Here is a 19720-nt window from a genome sequence, read left to right on the forward strand (position 1 = left end):
TGATCATGCTATGTTTCCAGTTTGCTAACAGTGTCTCTTCTGGTTCCTTCCCACAGGCCAAACGTGTGCAAGTTAGGTTGATTGGTCATGCTAAATTACCTGTAGTGTCCAGGGATGTGCAGTCTAGGTGGATTAGCCATGGAAAGTGCAAGGTTACAGGCCTGGGTGGTAGGTCTGGGTGGCTCTTCAGAGGGTCAGTGTGCACCCAATGAACCAAATGGCCTACTTTCACACTGTAGGAATTCTAAGATGATTCAACAATAAAAAGCTGCATATTAATGAGGTGAGATGTGCAATTCAATAACAAATAACGGTCCACCGTAATAAGCAACAGGCCACTACCTAGGGAGAATCTCATCTTAAAGTCTAGAACTTCACTAAACAATGCAACAAGTTGTTCTAAACATCGAGGGAGACCCATTGGACTTCTTACACGATTCTGCTGCATTTAGAACAAAGAACAAAGAACATTACAGCACAGGAACAGGCCCTTTGGCCCTCCAAGCATGGGCCGATCCAGATCCTCTATTTAAACCTGTCACTTATTTTCTAAGGGTCTGTATCACCTTGCTCCCTGCCCATTCATGTATCTGTCTCGATACATCTTAAATGACTCTATCGTGCCTGTCTCTACTAACTCCACCAACAACACATTCCAGACACCCACCAGCCTCTATGTAAAGAACTTCCATGCATATCTCCCCTAAACTTTGCCCCTCTCACTTTGAACTCGTCACCCCTAGTAATGGAGTCCCCCACTCCAGGAAAAAGCTTCTTGCTATCCACCCTGTCTCCACCTCTCATGGATTTGTAGACCTTAATCAAGTGCCTTCTCAACCTTCACCTTTCTAATGAAAATAATCCCAATCTACCTAACCTCTTCTCATAGCTAGTGTCTTCCATCCCAGACCACATCCTGGTGAACCTCCTCTGCACCCTCTCCAAAGCATCCACATCCTTTTGGTAATGTGGCGACTGGAACTGTACACAGTATTCTAAATGTGGCTGCACCAAAGTCTTATACAACTGTAACATGACCTGCCAACTCTTTTACTCAATACCCTGTCTGATGAAGGAAAGCATGCCACATGCCTTCTTGACCACTCTATTGATCTACGTTGTCATCTTCAGGAAACAATGGACCAGAACACCCATTTCTCTCTATATATCAATTTTCTCCAGGACTTTTCCATTTACTATATAGCTCGCTCTTAAATTGGATTTTCCAAAATACATTACCTCTCATTTGCGGGGATTGTACTCCATCTGCCGTTTCTCTGCCCAATTCTCCAATCTATCTATATTCTGCTATATTCTCTGACAGTCGCCTTCACTACTTGGTCCTCCACCAATCTTAGTGTCATCTGCAAACTTGCTAATCAGTCCACCTATACCTTCCTCCAAATCATTTATGTATATCACAAACAACAGTGGTCCGAGCACGGATCCCTGTGGAACACCACTGATCATTGGTCTCCATTTTGAGAAACTCCCTTCCACTACTACTCTCTGTCTCCTGTTACCCAGCCAGGTCTTTATCCATCCAGGTAGAACACCCTGGACCCCATGTAACTTCACCTTCTCCATCAGCCTATCTTATTAAATGCCTTTATTGAAGACCATGTATATGACGTACACAGCTCTTCCCTCATCAATCAACTTTGTCACTTCCTCAAAGAATTCTATTAAGTTGGTAAGACATGACTTTCCCTGCACAAACCATGTTGCCTATCATTGATAAGCCTATTTTCTTCCAAACAGGAATAGATCCAACCCCTCAGTATCTTCTCCAGCAGCTTCCCTACCACTGAAATCAGACTCACCAGTCTATAATTACCTGGATTATCCCTGCTACCCTTCTTAAACAAGAGGACAACATTCGTAATTCTCTAGTCCTCTGGGATGTCACCTGTGTTCAAGGATGATGCAAAGATATCTGTTAAAGCCCTAGCTATTTCCTCTCTCGCTTCCCTCAGCAACCCAGGATAGATCCCATCTGGACCTGGGGACTTGTCCACCTTACTGCCTTTTAGAATACCCAACACTTCCTCCCTCCTTATGCCAACTTGACCAACAGTAATCAAATGTCTATCCCTAATCTCAACATCCGTGGTGCCCCTCTCCTCCGTTAATACCAATGTAAAGTACTCAGTAAGAATCTCATCCATTTTCTCTGACTCTACCCATAACTTTCCTCCTTTGTCCTTGAGTGGGTCAACCCTTTCTCTAGTTACCCTCTTGCTCCTTATATATGAATAAAAGGCTTAGGGATTTTCCTTAACCCTGTTTGCTAAAGATATCTCATGACCCTTTTAACCTTCTTGATTCCTCATTTCAGATTGGTCCTACATTCCTGATAGTCTTCCAAAGCATTGTCTGTCTTTCGTCACCTAGAATCTTATTTATGCTTCCATTTTCCTCTTAGCTAGTCTCACAATTTCACCTGCCATCCATGGTTCCCTAACCTTGGCATTTATATCCCTCATTTTCACAGGAGCATGTCTCTTCTGCACGCTAATCAAACTCTCTTTAAAAGCTTCCCACATATCAAATGTGGATTTACCTTCAAACAGCTGCTTCCAATCTACTTTTCCCAGCTTCTGCTGAATTTTGGCAGAGTTGGCCTTCCCTCAATTCAGCACTCTTCCTTCAGGACCACTCTCATCTTTGTCCATGAGTATTCTAAAATTTACAGAATTGTGATCACTATTCCCAAAGTAATCCTCCAAAGTAATTCAACAAATCCCCCAATGTCTAGGCCCCATGATAATCCACCCTGCATTGCCAATTTTGTAAATCTGAGTTGGTTGGCTTACTGCAAACAGTTGAAGAGATCTGCTGTTACAAATGATTTGTCAATGTTTTGGACATATAGAATGAGTTGTTAGAAGAAGTGGTAGAGGCAGGTACAATTACAACATTTAAAAGACATTTGGTTAGATACATGAATGGGAAAGGTTCATACACAGGCAAATGGGACTAGTTTAGTTCAGGAAACCTAGTCAGTATGGCCAAGTTGGAACAAAGAGTCTATTTCCATGCTGTATGACTATATGACATTTGATTCTAAATTCGAGTGGTGCTGGAAAAGCACAGCAGTTCAGTCAGCATCCGAGGAGCAGGAAAATCGACGTTTCGGGCAAAAGCCCTTCATCATGGTCTAACTGCCGGACATCACCCCACACCACTCATTTGTCTGATAAGTAGAATGTTTTTTTGGCTTATCAGAGGTAGCCACTTATTGATAAACATCATTTGTGTTGCTACTGCATAGTAGCAGCATTAAATAGCTGGCTTCACTTGTTGCTCAAAACTTTGAGGTCTCTTTTGGGAATGTAGGAATTTCACTGTCACTGTGCTGTCAGGTATATAAACTTCTGGATTGTTATCCCTTGGGAGTTGAGAAGAATGATGCAAAAGCATGTTCATAAAAGCCAGCAAGGAATTGAGTCAAGTTTAAGGAAAGCAAGAAGAGTCGTCCACAAGCCAAACATTAATTCAAGGACCACATCACCTAGTACAGAGCTTTTAATGCAAACCAGGCAAAGGAAAGTAAAGAGTTGCTGAAAACATATGACATTCCAGACAGATCATGTAGATATTTGGCAATAGACTCTTCACTCTCACTGGAACTGACTATCTAGTCACCAGATAATTTTTGCTGGTAAGTTTAAGGCAATATTATTTCAATGATTTATGCTATAAATAAAGTATAACAATGATGTATATATCCTCTGTATTATGTTTCTATTCCAATGACCGGAAGGTGAGTGGGTGAGCTGACTTCATGGACTAACACTGAGATTGCTGAATGTCTAAAAGCACACCCACAGCATTTTCACCATTGTCATGGGTAACAATAGCCCTCCGTTCATGAATGAGGAATTCAACTGCATCCAAAAAGATTGTGAAATTCAACAATGGACATCTTGTCCACTCTATCTCAAGTTAAATAGAAAGGCTAAAGCAGCAGTCGACATCAATGAAAGAATCGCAATGAAATCCAGGAATTCCAGCACAGATATATGCAAGACAATTTTTGAGTCAAGAAACACACCTCTTGTACCATAGAGGGTTGTCCTGTACAAAGACTAATGTCACATTGCATCAGAGCTGTTTTTTTATTATTGCAAAGGGGCTGGGGAAATCAGATGTAGTAACAGATGTAAGTGACAAAATTAAGGTGAAAGGACAGCAAGCTGAATTTCATTTTGACAAGGCTGCCAAACTGTTGCCAGAGTTGAGTACAGTAAACTTTGTATAACTGAGACCCTCGAAACTACCACTTTTGATCAACCAGGAAGAAGTATAAACCTCTAATACTGTGAAGTTTATGGATTAATCTATCCAATTATTATGGATTTTAAAATTTATTTACTTCAATGTAAATATACTTGTTGTTCAATTGAATGGTCAGCCGAAATATCAGCAATTGATTCCATCTTGAATCAATTTCTCCTCAAATACTGTGATGTCCGAGTAAGTCAGTTGAGGGTGTGAGTGAGAAGATTCTCTGCTGGTAAATTTAATGTAATGCAAAGTTGCATTATTATTTAAATGATATATGCTGTAAATAAAGTATAATAGTGATGTACATATCCTCTGTAATATGTTTTTATTACTTAGTGTGTGTTTTTACTTTGTTTGGGAAGACCTCTTGATTATCCAGAATATTTGATCAATCAGTACATTCCTGGTCCCATAGATGCTGGATAATAAAATGTTTACAGTTTTAAAAAATCCAGTTAAGGTACAATCCTTCAATGCTTACAACAAAACAGAGCCAAGAGGCAATGTGGACCTTTGTAGTTGTCAACTTGATTATATGCATTGTAATGAAGGACCAGATATATTATTGCAGCTATTGACACATATTGGAGAAGCTGTTCCTCAACTACTAGCAGCTGATCAGGAAGATATAAACTCATCAGCTACACAGTCCACAAATCAAAAAAGTAGACCCAAAGGTCCATAACACTCCAGCAACAGAAATGGAGCAACAACAGGTGCCACAGAAACAACAAATAACACAGGCTCGACACTCCCTGGGGAAGGACCATGAGCAAAATGAACAGCCAACAAAAACATGGTACTGAGAGACCAGTATGACTCAGAAACTATGTGTGCATATGCAGAGACTGACAAAAATAATATGTGCATGTTAGATAACTTGGGCAACTCAAAATACACACAGTAATGTATGTAAATTTTTTTGTTCATTCTGTATATTTGGATTGAAATGCAAGCGTATGCAAATATCTTTCCTGGTCTGGTGTAATCATGTGATCTCTTTATACAATAGATATTTTGTATCTTAGAGGCACTTTGATAAAGATTCCATTCCCGAACATGGTTACTTTGTGAACTGTGAACGTCTCTGCTGCATGGTCATGGCACTGTTGACTGTTTAACCTCCCTCCTGAATCCATATTCGACATTGTAATTCATTCATTCTCCTTGGTCTTTGTCCTGCTCATTAAAATCCACAATCAAACACCAAAGAACAAGGAACAATTCAGCATAGGAGCAGGCCCTTTAGTCCTCCAAGCCTGCACTGACACATTTTGCCCTTCCATACTAAAACTGTCTTCACTTACAAGATCTGTATCACTCTATTTCCTTCCTATTCATATATTTGTCCAAGAGTCTCTTGACTGCTGCTGTTGTGTCTGCTTCCACCACCTCTCTGGCAGCATGTTCCAGGCATTCACCATCATCTGTGTCAAAAGCTTGCCTCACACATCTATTTTAAATGTCCTTCCTGGACCTTGAGTTTGTGCCCCTTAATCATTGATGCCTCTACCCTGGCAAAAAGCTTCTTTCCCCTCTATCCATGCCATTCATAATCTAATAAACTTCTACCATTATCCTCATCTCAAGAAAATAGTCTTGGTGTCTGCAACTTCCTTTCAAAATCTTGAATATGCTGTTGTCTCCCAATTTCATGTCCATTTTTCCTGGAACTCAATTTTGAATCTGTCCAGCCATTCTTGTTACTGTCAATTTTTTTTGATCGAAGTCACAACAGGTATCCTATGTGACTGTTTAAAAAATCACAAACTTTTCATTCTTGTCATTCTCAAGTTGTCTGCAGCTTTTGACACAGCTGATCACGAGCTTCCTCCAATATCTCTCTCTACTGCCATCCATGGATAAAGTTACAAGTCACACAACACCAGGTTGTAGTCTAACAGGTTTAATTGGAAGCACTAGTTTTCGGAGTGCCGCTCCTGAATCACCTGATGAAGGAGCGGCGCTCCAAAAGCTAGTGCTTCCAGTTAAACCTGTCGGACTATAACCTAGTGTTGTGTGATTTGTAACTTTGTACATCCCAGTCCAACACCAACATCTCCAAGTCATCCATGGATTACACTTTGTTATTCTATCCTTATTTATTTAATCATAGCTAGAAAACTCCTGCTCCCACATAGTTACCTGGGTTCACCTTGACTCCTCCTGGTTCTCAGTTATATGCTTAGCCTTGACAAAATCATCTGAAAACACATCAATTCCCACAAATAAGCTAATTCTCATCACCACTTCTTTCAACTTCTCCATGATCTCTAACAGTTAAACTGTCCATATGACATCCAGTAATGAGTGACCAAAATCTATTTGTGCATAGTGTGAGAGGGCCGGACAAAATAGAGGAATTAAATAATAGAATGCAATTGCTACCACTTCCTCACTACTTGTATTAATTTTTAGTGCAGTCTTCAGGAGATTGAAGGAAATTGTGCGCTGTTAGAACATAGAATAGTACAGCTCAGTACAGGCCCTTCGGCCCTTGATGTTGTACTGAGCTTTTATCTTACTCTAAGATCAAACTAACCTACAAACACTACATTTTACTATCATCCACCTACCTTTCCAAGTGTCACTTAAATTTCCTTAATGTATCTGACTCTACTACCACTGCTGGCAGTGCATTCCATGCACCCACCACTCTCTGTGTAAGGAATCTACCTCTGGCATCTCCCCCAAACCTTCCTCCAATCATCTTAAAATTATGCCCCCATGATGATACCATTTCCGCCCTGAGAAAATGTCTCTGGCTTACCATTCTATCTGTGCCTCTCATCATCTTGTACACCTCTACCAAGTCACCTCTCATCCTTCTTTGCTCCAATAAGAAAAGCCCAAACTCCCTCACCTTCTCTTCATAAGACATGCCCTCCAGTCCAGGAAGCATCCTGGTAAATCTCCTCTGCACCCTCTCTAAATCTTCCACACCCTCCCTAGAAGGTGACCAGAACTGAACACAATATTCCAAGTGTGTTCTATGCAGGGCACTATAGAACTGCAGCAAAATCTCACAGCTCTTAAACTCAACCCTCTGCTAATGAAAGTCATCACACCATATGCCTTCTTAACAACCCTATCAACTGAGGTGGCAACTTTCAGGTATGTATGGACATGGACCCCAAGATCCCTCTGTTCCTCCACACTGCCAAGCGTCCTGTCTTTAACCTTGTAGCCTGCATTCAAATTCGACCTTCCAAAATGAATCACTTCACATTTTTCCAGGCTGAACACCATCTGCCACTTCTCAGGCAGCTCTGCATCTTGTCAACGTTCCATTGCAAACTACAACAGCCCGCCACACTATCCACAACTCCACTAACTAATGTATCATCAGCAAACTTACTAACCTACTCTTCTACTTTCTCATCAAAGTCATTTATAAAAATCACAAACAGCAGAGCTCCCAGAACAGATCCCTGCAGAACACCACTGGTCACCGAGCTCCAGGCTGAATACTTTGCATCAACTACCACCCTCTGTCTTCTGTGGGCCAGCTAATTCTGTATCCAGATAGCTAGATTTCCCTGTATTCCATCCCTTCTTACTTTCTGAGTGAGCTTACTATGGGAACCTTATCAAACACCTTGCTAAAGTCCATGTACACCACATCCACTGCTCCACTTTCATCAATATGTTTTGTCACATCCTCAAAGAATTCAATAAGGCTCTTGAGGCATGACCTGCCCCTCACAAAGCCATGCTGACTATGTCTAATCAAGCTATGCTTTTCCAAATAAACATAAATTCTGTCTCTCAGAATCCTCTCCAATAATTTGCCCACTACCAGCATAAAACTGACTGTTCTGTAATTCCCAGGGTTATCCGTATTCCCTTTCTTGAACAAGGGAATAATATTTACCACCCTCCAATCATCTGTTATTACTCCAGTGGACAGTGAGGATGCAAAGATCATCACCAAAGGCGCAGAAATCTCTTCCCTCACTTTCAGTAGCAACCTTGGGTATATCCCATCTGGTCCAGGGGACTTATCTATCCTCACGTTTTTCAAAATTTTCAGCAAATCCGCTTTCTTAACATCAACCTGTTTGAGCATATAAGCCTGTTTCACGCTGTCCTCACAAACAACAAGGTCCCCCTCACTCGTGAATAGTGAAGCAAAGTATTCAGTAAGGACCTCCCCTACCTCCTCCAACTCCAAGCAAAAGTTCCCTCCACTACCCCTGATTGGCATTACCCTCACTCTGACCATCCTCTTGGTCCTCACATAAGTGTAGAATTCCTTGGGGTTTTCCTTAATCCTACCAGCCAAGGCTTATTCATGCCCCCTTCTAGCTCTTCTAAGTCCATTCCTTAGTTCCTTCCTGGCTACCTTGTAACCCTCTAGAGCCCTGTCTGATTCTTGCTTCCTCAACCTTAAGTAAGCTTACTTCTTCCTCTTGACTAGATGTTCCACATTTCTTGTCATCCAAAGTTCCTTCACCCTACCATCCCTTCCTTACCTCATTTTGTTTATATAATTCCCAGATAGCTCAATTATGAATGCTTGACTGAGCTTCAATCCTTTTTTATGAATTTGCTCAAGAGGGGCTCTATTTCACAATCTGAAGTGAATTGATGAAGTGGATAAGATCAAGCCTTAATTGATTAACATTGTTTGGACTTGTAAGAAGTTATTTTTTCTTTAACCTGCCACTTTCAATGTTTGTATATTTATTTGGAGAAGATTAAGAACTGCCAATAAGGAAAAACTTTTGATATTGAAATTATGAATGATTCTATATGATTCTCCCTTTTATGAGATTGCATAAGCAGCAAGCATTTTTCAAGCAATATTTTGAAAATGTGTTTTTAAGTCAATTTCAAGACTTACTGTTATGAGGCACAATGGTTATTTAATCATACTGAATGTCTGGTATGGAGCTGGCCTGAGGAATAGAGCTGACATGGAAAGTGGTTAAGTGTGAGGAAGAAATTAGGCATGAACACTAGATGGGCAAAGAAAAGAAGACTTGAAAGAGTTGAAGTCCCAGAGAATCAAGGCTGGCTTTCTAACCAATTCTCTGTAGCACTCATTAACTTCCAAGCCATGTCTGAACTGCTCCTGGAATCAATTGGCACACCCCCTGCTTCTCTGAGGTGTAAATAGTGATACAGAAGTCAGTCATATGGAGACAAGTGTGTTGAGTCAGGATTTTTCATAAATTAAGTTTCTTACCTCAATGGTGATAACTTAGTCTGTATTGTCCCGTTCATTACTAATCAACTTATAACCACGCTTTCCTGGTATTGATTCTTCAACCATTGGAAATCATTTTTCTTTAGTTAATCTGTCTGAACTGTTCAATATTTTAAACTTCTCAAACAAATCTCCTCTTAATCTGATCATCCCAAAGAAAATAACCCAGACTCTTCAGCTATGGAATAACTGGTGTTCTGAAGAAATCAAATCAGATTCAAGTCATTAACTCTGTTTCTCTCTCCACAGATGCTGCCAGACTTGTTGAGTTTCTCCAGCACCTGCTTTATTTTTATCTCTTCTGTTTATCTGCATAAATACAATGCCTTATTCCTGGAGTTATTCTAGTGCTGTATGCTGTTCAAAACCTTCATGTCTTCCTAAGGTTAGTGTGCAGAGAATTGCACACAGCACTCCAGATGGTGCCAATCTAATGTTTTATAGATAATTATAAACTTTGTGTTTATATTTATCAAGACCATGATCCCTAATGTTTTGTTAACCAGTCTGACCTTCATTAAAGGTTTGTGCAAGAATACCTCAGATATCTCTGTTTTTCTACCCCCTTTAAAATTGGGCCTTTCACATTTATTCTCTTTCCCCTTTCATCCTATCAGAATGTGTCACTTCCTGCTTTTATATAAGTTTAGTCTTATATTTTCCACCCAGTCCAAAAGCCTGCCTTGGTTCCCTTGAAGGCTGTTACTATCTTCCTCACTGTTTACTTCAGTTCCTAACATTTACATCTTTTGGCACCTGATGTTCAGTCCATATCAAGGTTATCACCCTGATGACATCTCAGACCCATCCACTTGCCTAATCTTTCTGATGGTAACCTGTTGTCAAAGTGCTTCTGGAGCTCTGTCTGATTAGGGATGGTAGTTTGGGTCGATCAGGGAGGAGGAGCAATTAAAGCAGTCAAGGCAGTGGGCAGTCAGCAGGCCCATTCAGAGAGCTTAAACTGTCAATGTAGATGTGACCTGTAAAGGCATTTCAAGATGAAGGTATGGTCAGAGGAGTTATTGAATTATTAAAAGTGTACCCACAACTGCCAAGCCATCAATGTCGAGCAAGAACATTTCATGTCACAATTGTGACCTACTGATCACCAATGCTTTGGGTGTGGGGGAATGGAATTAAAGGAAGTGTCAGTAGCTGCTGGACATCAAACTGGGATACCATCACTAGAAAGCTGGTGAGTCCCACACTATACAAGGGTGAGGGGTCCACTTTGATGTCAGGATAATCTTATCTCCATCAAAAAATGAACACAAAATGGAGCCTTAAAGTGATGAAGGTCTTATGCCTGAACCATTGATTCTCCTGCTCCTCAGATGCTGCCTGACCTGCTGTGCTTTTCCAGTGCCACACTTTTCGACTCTAACCTCCAGCATCTGCAGTCCTCACTTTCCCATAATTGGTTGTTTGCCTCATTGAGGTGGACTGACAAAATCCTTTCCCTAGCACTGCTGGGAAGTTTTCCAAAGGTCAGAATGAATGTGGAAGCTGTCCAGACCTATTTTGTCAGACCCCCTTTCTGCCTCCAACCCTGTCTTCATGGAATAGAGAAAGTCCATTCCTTCACGCCATCTGCAAATTTTAAAACTGTACCTTGTACTTTCAAGGCCAAACTATTAATCAACATCAAGAAGCTATGGTTCTGGGGCTGAACTATTGAAAAATAGCTATCATTAAAACCCTGTTATCTAAGCCTTAATTTTTCTTTACACATACTGTTACTGTCATTTTAATCCTCGACATTTCAGTTTTGCAAGCAAGATAAATGCATGTACTTTCTCAACTAGCTTTTGAAAGTCCATATTCATAACACACTGTTCATATTTACTCTGACTGTTCCCTCATCAAAAAACTTAATCATGTTAATCAAACACAACTTGCCCTTAATAATTCCATGCTTACTTTTTATAATCTATGCTTGCCCATATGGCTCTTAATTTTTTCCTCAATCATCACTTCTAAAGGCTTTCCCATCATCGATGTTAATCTGTCTGGCAAGTAGTTTCCAGGTTTATCCTCCTGTCCATTTTTGAACAATGGAGTAAGATATAAAATTCTCCAGTCCTTTGCACAGTCTCTGTATCTTACATTGTGATTAAACCCTGGGTTTCGTTTCCCAATCGACTGGGCATGGCATACCAGGTGGCATACCATAAACTATAAAGATGAAATAACTGTCTTCTTCTTAATTCATCTACCCTTTTAATTATTTGCAGTGAGCTTAATGTAGAAAATAATCATTCCTCTTAGAACCACATTTGGTTATGTTTTAAGAGGAACCAATTTAACCAGTCTTTCTTAAACCAAGGAAAATTAATCACTACATGTGAGCAGAAATACCACAGCAACATACATGCACAACAATTACAAATAATGGATGCGTCCAAAATGACAGAATTAAGAAAAAAGGATCAGTTTGAATTGTTCACGAGGAATGGATAGTTGAATGTTGCAGCTATTGCAGTCGCAGTTACAAGTAGCATTGACATTGGCACTACTCTGATCACACCTTCATACTTAAGTAGTTTGGGGCCGTCATCTAAGGAAAAATATACCAGCATTTGAAGCAATCTGGGAGAAGGTTCACTTGGCTAATTCTAGGTATAGAGGGACTGTCTTATGAGAAGAGGTTGAGTAAGTTGGGCCTGTATTTATCGGAGTTTAAAAGAATGAAGGGCAATCTACATAATTCTTAGGATTCTTGACAGGTTAGATTCAGAGAGGTTACTGCCCCTGGTGGGAGAGTCTAGGACAAGAGCACATAATAACAGAGTCGGGGTTGCCCATTTAGGACAAAGATGAGAAGGAATTTCTACTCTTAGTTATTTCCACAGAGGGCTATAGAGACTAGGTTGTTAAGTAATTTCAAGGCTGAGATGGACAGATTTTTTTTATCAATAAGGGAATCAAGGGTTATTAGGCTAGGGCAGGCAAGTGGAGTTGAGGATTATTGGGTTAGCCAACATTTCATTAAACAAACTCAATGGGCTGAATAGCCTGCTTCTGCTCCTACATCTGATCTGCTGGGAAAGGCACAAAGTGTGTCTGTAATTTAGGACATAAACTGTAGAGGGTGCCATGCTGTTGAACAGGGTCATCATACTCTCATCTTTCACATTTTATTTGCATCTGCCCCCATTCCCTTTGAAGAGCCTTGTTTGAAGTTCTCGTCACATCCATAGGTCTGACAATCTATTGCTCTCATTCTCCAGATAACCACTTAACTTATATCTACAACCATTCCTGATTATGCAGCCCTCATTTTTTAAAAAAATCACATTTTGGAATTACAAGTTTAAAATGTCTACAGTCTTTTGGGAGTGTGACCTGTGGTCACGACACAGAGGACTGTGAGCCTCTGTCCAGCACCTCCATAACTTCTACCTTTACTTCCCTCAGCAACTGAGGATGTATGGATTCTGGATAGAATCCACTTTGAAGTACTACCAGCATTTTTAATACCTCTGATTAACTGCATTTGCTATCTTAGCAACTTTATTGTTTACCATAGATTTGCCAAAGGCATCTTTGCTCGTTTACTTGTTTGTCCTTAAGTGGAAGATTTCCATATTCATCTGCTATTTTTGGCAGATTAGCACCCAAAATGTTCTGCTGCAACGAGAACAAGATTTTGCAGATGATTGAGTTTTGGACAATTTACTACTTTATGGATTCTTCAGCTTCCATCTTCTCTTTGTTTCCAATATGTGCTTGGTTTCAAAAGGAGTCTGCCCTACTATTATTTGGTTCACCAGGCAGAATGATCCTTGATGCCCTTCCTATGGGAGTCAACTTAATGCAAAGGTCCTATGTTCAGCCTTCAGAATGTTGTTGTGGTGCTTCCCTTAAATTCAATGTCAGCTCACTCAGACTCAAGCTGTCCTTAGAAGATTCACTTTAGGAAGCAAGTGTCAAGCATTTTGACTGTGCCACCAGCCCAGCTGAGCTGTGATTATCCTGAAATGGTATGGCATGTTATCTCAGGTGAATACCTCAGTGTATGGCACTTTATTCTGGAATCTGAACTTCACAAACTTTCAAAGGCGGTTTAAGTGCAAATGATGGAAACGATGCTTAGTACCCAATGCAAATCTGGTGTGTAGATCAGAGTAGCTATTCCTTTATAGATTTTCAATCTAATGGGCAAATCTACTCCTCTTCGTTCACACACATGCATGAAGACTGCCAAAGGCTACACTGCTTTTGCAACGCTTACAGATGTCTTGTCAGTTTAGAGAGTTAGAGATGGTGTGCTGCAAGAGCTGATGCTGATAGGGTCTGGTCATGGGCTGAAACCTTGGCTCAAGGTCGACCCTTCCAAGAGCATCGCGGTACATTACTCTCGTTTTGTTTCCTACATTGGAGAAGAGGTCCAGCTGTACACCGGCAGCAGTTGCACGGTCACTGTCAAATAGATAATCGCGAAGTATTCTCTTTCAATGCCTAATCTTTGCCCGGAGTTACCTCAGCTTCAGCAGCTTTCTGTCTATGAGATATTTGATATTTCTGATGTTGTGATCATGTAAAGCATGGGCCAGGATTGACAGAGGAGTGATTCTAGCACACAGCCTTCTCAATGTTGGAAATTAGCTCTTTTTTTGCAGAAGATTGCTCCAGCCATTTTAAATTCATCAGAATACATGAGAAGGTCAACATCTTTGACACATTGCATCTTCCATTCCCAAAAGGATTGATCTCTTAATAATGGTGTGGCAGACTTAATGCGTATCGTTTGACTGGCTGGCCAATCTTAAATTATTTCCCTTTCATCCTGCCGATCATCCGTCTAAAACGATTGACTGTATGGTATGAAATGACTAGTTTAATACTCTCGATTACACATAACACATGTTCGCTGCTGGAACTTGAGACCACGGTTTATGTTCTATACAATAAACTCCACAGATGTCCCAACTCCTCATTTGGTAAAATGTACAAATATTCATGGTTAACAGAGGAGAGTGAGCTGTTTCTGTCAAGGTGAGTGACTGAGAGTCATCCCCAACACCGCAACAACTTCGCCTTCCACACTTCGCTAAATTAGGTGTCAGTAATTCGTCAACGCTGCATGTGTTAGGCTTTCTCGCTGACAGGAATTCCCAGGGGACTGCTACATACACTTTCCATTCAGCCTAGCCAACGGCAAGTTTAGATAATGGGGCTGAGTGTCAATGTTAATAGGGCCATCTCCCGCGAAAGGGACTACACCTGAACGTAATTGGATCTATTCCTGATCTGTTCAAAATGTTTATTTTTCTGTTAGTGCTAGATCCGAGTTGGACATTCATTTTATTTCCTCTGCTCTGGCTCAGCTTTGTGTGACATTCCCTCTCCCTTTGTCCCCTAGTGCTCTCTGATTAGTGGTGATCTCTCTCCGCTGTTCGTGGTCGTGACTGGTTTGTAGTCTCTCCAGCCTGGCTGCGGTTGTTTGTGTGTGTGTGTGTGTGTGTGTGAGAGAGAGAGAGGCGCTGCTCTCCCTCTCCCTCCTCCTCCTCCCCCAGCCCTGGCTCTCTCGCTGTGAGTGGAAGGCGCTTTCATTGAGCGGGAGCTTTCCTCGTCCTCCCTCATCCTTCCGTCGCTCAGTGCTCCAACACAGCCGCGCAAGTTTGATGGGGAATTTCACACCGCTCCAGAAAAATGCCTGTTATGAAAGGATTATTAGCGCCACAAAACACTTTCTTGGATACCATAGCAACGCGCTTTGATGGGACACGTAAGTTTTTGTTTTGCTCTCTCTCTCTCAGTTCTGGTTTGCACATGTGAGGAGTTCTGAAGGTGTAGGGATGCAGGAATGAAGAGGGAACGCTGCTGAGGGACTGGGAGAAGTTAGTAAAGTCCTGGCTCTCAGTGCCTTTAGGAGGTGAATGTGAACAGCTTGTTCCTGGGCGATGCTTGTTAAAGCGCGTCGCTATAAAGGATTTCTCTTAATGAGGATGGGAGGGTATCCTGAAAGAAGCGGCAAGATGATGAGATGTGAGGGACGGGTCCAAGATTCCAACCTTCAGCTCCGTTCTTTGCAACCGAATGTGGATGACTGCCTGTCCCAGGAGTTGTTCTGTTACACTCATTTGTAATCCCGTCTCAGGTTCCGACGCTAACTCAATTCGTGTTAAGGTTTTATACTTTGACAAGGGGAGGTTTGATGAGACAGGAGACATTGACATCCTCCCCAATGATTTCGACTGGGATGTAATGTCGATTGATTTGGTCGATCTAGTTTAACTGTAGTTTTGCAACTCTTGGCATGAATTATTGTCAGGCATTTTAAAAGCCGTCATTATCTTTTACAAATTTCTTCTCCAAAGCTATCATGTAACGTTCCTTCTCGATATTGTTGAATGTACATCTAGCGGCGAGTTGTCTACCGCCGACCGACTTTCTAAAATTAGCCTTGAATGCTCAGAGATCGTTCATTGGCTACTCTGTAGATTGGTGAATCTGCTAAACTCCTGTTTGATTATCTTTGTTAAAGGGATCGTGCTGCTGAGAAGTCGGCGAGTTTGATACCACTTGGAACCTGACATTCTTTGGCTCTGTACCTTACAGTCTAATAATTTTGAACCATTAGATTTTTCCAGTATGTTTTTCATCATACCTTATCATAGCTTGTTTGTACAAAGAACTCACCGAGGTGAACCCCAGGCTTAGTGTGTTCGAAAGTTAATTAAAATATTACGTAACCGTCAAGTTTTGCAATCCGGCCTTCTAAATTCCTGTCCGGTTTAAATGACGGAATATACTGAGGTTCTGATACTTATGAACTAGATTTAGACCCGCAACGCATTTAGGCAAAAGTAAGGACTGCAGATGCTGAAAACCAGAGTCTAAATTAGAGTGGTGCTGGAAAAGCACAGCAGGTCAGGCAGCATCCGTGGAGCAGGAAAATTGACGTTTCATCAGGGCTTTTGCCCGCAACGCATTTAGTCAGCTCCTCACGACAGAATACTTTGAGTGAGAAAAGGAATTAACACATTAAATAATGCAAAACTCTCGCATCAAATACTGTCGTAGGGATACACCTATTTATTGCAATTACGTTCTATAATCTTAAATAAATTGATAAAGTTTAATATTACTGCACCCGACAAATATTACATTAGACATTATGTGACTTCACATCTGGGTGCAAAAAATGTACATTTTTCAAAGAATAAGAAATAGTACAATAATACATCAAAGGTGACAAAGTTAAAACAAAAAATGGAAATATTAGAATATCAGGAATGTATTATAAAGTAATAAAATGTTAGAAATAAATGGTATGGAAGCCATTTGTAGATATTTTGTTGATACAAGATATTAAACAGTTTGTTTCACACTATGGTACATTACTGTACAGTCTGTCACAGTCTGAGCAATTCTGTGAAGCTTCCTTTTACCCATTGGCAGAGGATAGATAACAACAGAGGGCTGAATTTTCCAAATGTATGGGTGCCAAAATGAAGCCTTCTTGATGGAAATACATAACAAGAAATCACAGATAACATGTCCATGATATTTAAACTTTTCATTTCAAACTCATGAATGCAAATTTGGTATTCCCCAGGATACTATTTGGTAGGAAAAACTGCTAGTAGCATTTATTTGAATAATAATTCCATACATGCATCAAACAATATCCTGACATAATCATACTCACTAAGGTCACGATATGGTGTTTGGTAAATACAGTCATCAGTTTTGACTCTCGAACTCATGAAATCTCTGTCCTTTGAGAAACAAATTTGCTGTCCTTGAGGAAGCAAATTTTCTGCTGACTATTTATCATCCTATTTCAGGTTAGGTTTGGTACTCATGGAGTCATAGAGTCATAGAGATGTACAGCACAGAAACAGACCTGTCAGTCCAACTCATCTACGCCGACCAGATATTCTACATTAATCTAGTCCCGTTTGCAGCCATTTGTCTAAATCCTTCCTCTTCATGTACCCATCCAGATGCCTTTTAAGTGTTAGAACTGCACAGCCTCTAACATCTGTGACAGCTCATTCTATGCACGCACCACCCTCTGCATGAAAAGTTGTCTCTAAGGTCCCTTCTAAATCTTTCACCACTCACCATAAACCTATGCCCTTTAGGACTCCAGTACCCTGGGACTATTCATCCTATCCATGCACCTCGTGATTTTATAAACTTCTGTAAGGTCACCCCTAATCCTCCAACACTCCAAGGAAAATAGTCACAGCTTATTCAGTTTCTCCCTATTGCTGAAATCCTCCAACCCTGGCAACATCCTTGTCAGTCGTGCATCTGTGGTCAGCAAGGTTTTGGAAAGAATTCTGAGAGATAGGATTTATGGCTATTTGGAAAAGCATAGATGATTAAAGGCAGTCAGCATTGCTTTGAGGGGGGCAGGTCATGCCTCACAAATCTTATTGAGTTCTTTGAGGAGGTGACGAGACAGGTTGACGAAGGTCGAGCAGTGAATGTGGTGTATATGGACTTCAGCAAGGCATTTGATAAGGTTCCCCATGGTAGGCTCATTCATAAAGTCATGAGGGGTGGGATACAGGGAGATTTGGCTGTCTGGATTCAGAATTGGTTGGCTGACAGAAGGCAGAGAGTGGTTGTAGATGCAAAGTATTCTGCCTGAAGGTCAATGGTGAGTGGTGTTCCACAGGGCTCTGCTTTTGGGTCTCTGGTCTTTGTAGTTTTTATAAATGACTTGGATGAGGAGGTTGAAGGGTGGGTTAGTAAATTTGCAGATGACACAAAGGTTGGAGGTGCCATTGATAGTATCAAGGGCTATTACAGGCTGCAGCGTGACATAAACAGGATGCAGAGCTGGGCTGAGAAACGGCAGATGGAGTTCAACCTGGATAAATGCAAAGTGACGCATTTTGGAAGGTCAAACTTGAATGTTGAATATAGGATTAAAGACAGGATTCTTGGCAGTGTGGAGGAACAGAGGGATCTTGGTGTTCAAGTGCACAGATCCCTCAAAGTTGCCACCCAGGTGGATAGGGTTGTTAAGAAAGCATATGGTGTTTTGGCTTTCATTAACATAGGGATTGAGTTTAAGAGCTGCAAGGTTTTGCTGCCGCTCTATAAGACCCTGGTGAGACCACACTTGGAATATTGTGTCCAGTTCTGTTTTAAGAAGGATGTGGAGGCTTTGGAGAGGGTGCAAACATGGTTTACCAGGATGCTACCTGGACTGGAGAGCTTGTCTTATGAAGAAAGGTTGACTAAGCTCAGCCTTTCCTCTCTGGAGATAAGCAGGAAGAGAAATGACATGATCGAGGTATACAAGGTAATGAGAGGCTTGGATAGAGTCAATAGCCAGAGACTTTTCCCCAGGGCAGGATTGACTAGCAAGCGGGGTCATAGTTTTAAGATATTAGAAGGAAGGTATAGAGGAGACATCAGAGGTAGGTTCTTTACGCAGGGAGTTGTGAATGTATGGAATGCGTTGCCAGCGGAGGTGGTGGAAGTAGAGTCATTAGGGATATTTAAGCCACTGCTAGACATGCACATGAATAGCAGTGAATTGAGGGGTGCGTAGGTTTGGTTATTTTATTTTAGATTAGTAATAATCCTAGGCACAGCATCATGGGCCAAAGTGTCTGTTCTGTGCTGTACTTCTCAATGTTCTAAATCTTTTCTGAATCCTTTCAAGTTTCACAACATCTTTCCTATAGCAGGGGGAACCAGAATTGAACACAGTATTCCAAAAATACTCCTTTACTGTATTTTTTGTCTATCACTAAGATTAGTTATATGACTTTTAATCTTAAACTCATGAATCTGTTCTACGTTTGTTTGTCCATGATGGCGTTAGTAGGATTGACTTCTGCACGGAATTTGCACAATGAATATCTTCCATTATGTCACATGGCAAGAGCATTCTGCTAAATTGGATAGGTTAAGAACAGATCTATCACATCAATGTTGGGTAGCCAGGGTATGCTGGGAGCCACTGGCAGCAGCAGAATCTGTCATAATAATCTGGAACAGTATGACTCAACATATTTCTCAGACATCCAGCACCCTGAAGCCACAGGAGATCAGGCCTGGCACAGAACCTGGTGCATCTGAAAATCAGGTGCCAACCTGGTGAAGTTAAGAGTCAAAGTAGCATTCTCTAGACTGAGCTAAGCGATCATACAACCAATAGTTCTGGTCATCACCCTGCCAGTGTTCAACTAATCAAATTTACTGTATGTTACATCAAGAAGTAACAAAGTACCAACAACACTG

General features: G+C 41.0%; 1 protein-coding gene across 1 annotated transcript in view; it reads left to right on the top strand.

The window, feature by feature from the left end:
* The first annotated feature begins 15061 nt into the window (after positions 1-15061).
* Positions 15062-19720, top strand: part of kcnh8 (potassium voltage-gated channel, subfamily H (eag-related), member 8) — a 431818-nt gene continuing 427159 nt past the window's right edge. Inside the window, exon 1 of the mRNA XM_072575729.1 lies at positions 15062-15233. Within this exon, the coding sequence (XP_072431830.1) occupies positions 15158-15233 (76 nt within the window). The 5' untranslated portion in view covers positions 15062-15157. The remainder of the gene's footprint in view (positions 15234-19720) is intronic.

Source organism: Chiloscyllium punctatum, chromosome 8 (genome assembly GCF_047496795.1).
Source record: "Chiloscyllium punctatum isolate Juve2018m chromosome 8, sChiPun1.3, whole genome shotgun sequence".
NCBI classification, from domain to species: domain Eukaryota; kingdom Metazoa; phylum Chordata; class Chondrichthyes; order Orectolobiformes; family Hemiscylliidae; genus Chiloscyllium; species Chiloscyllium punctatum.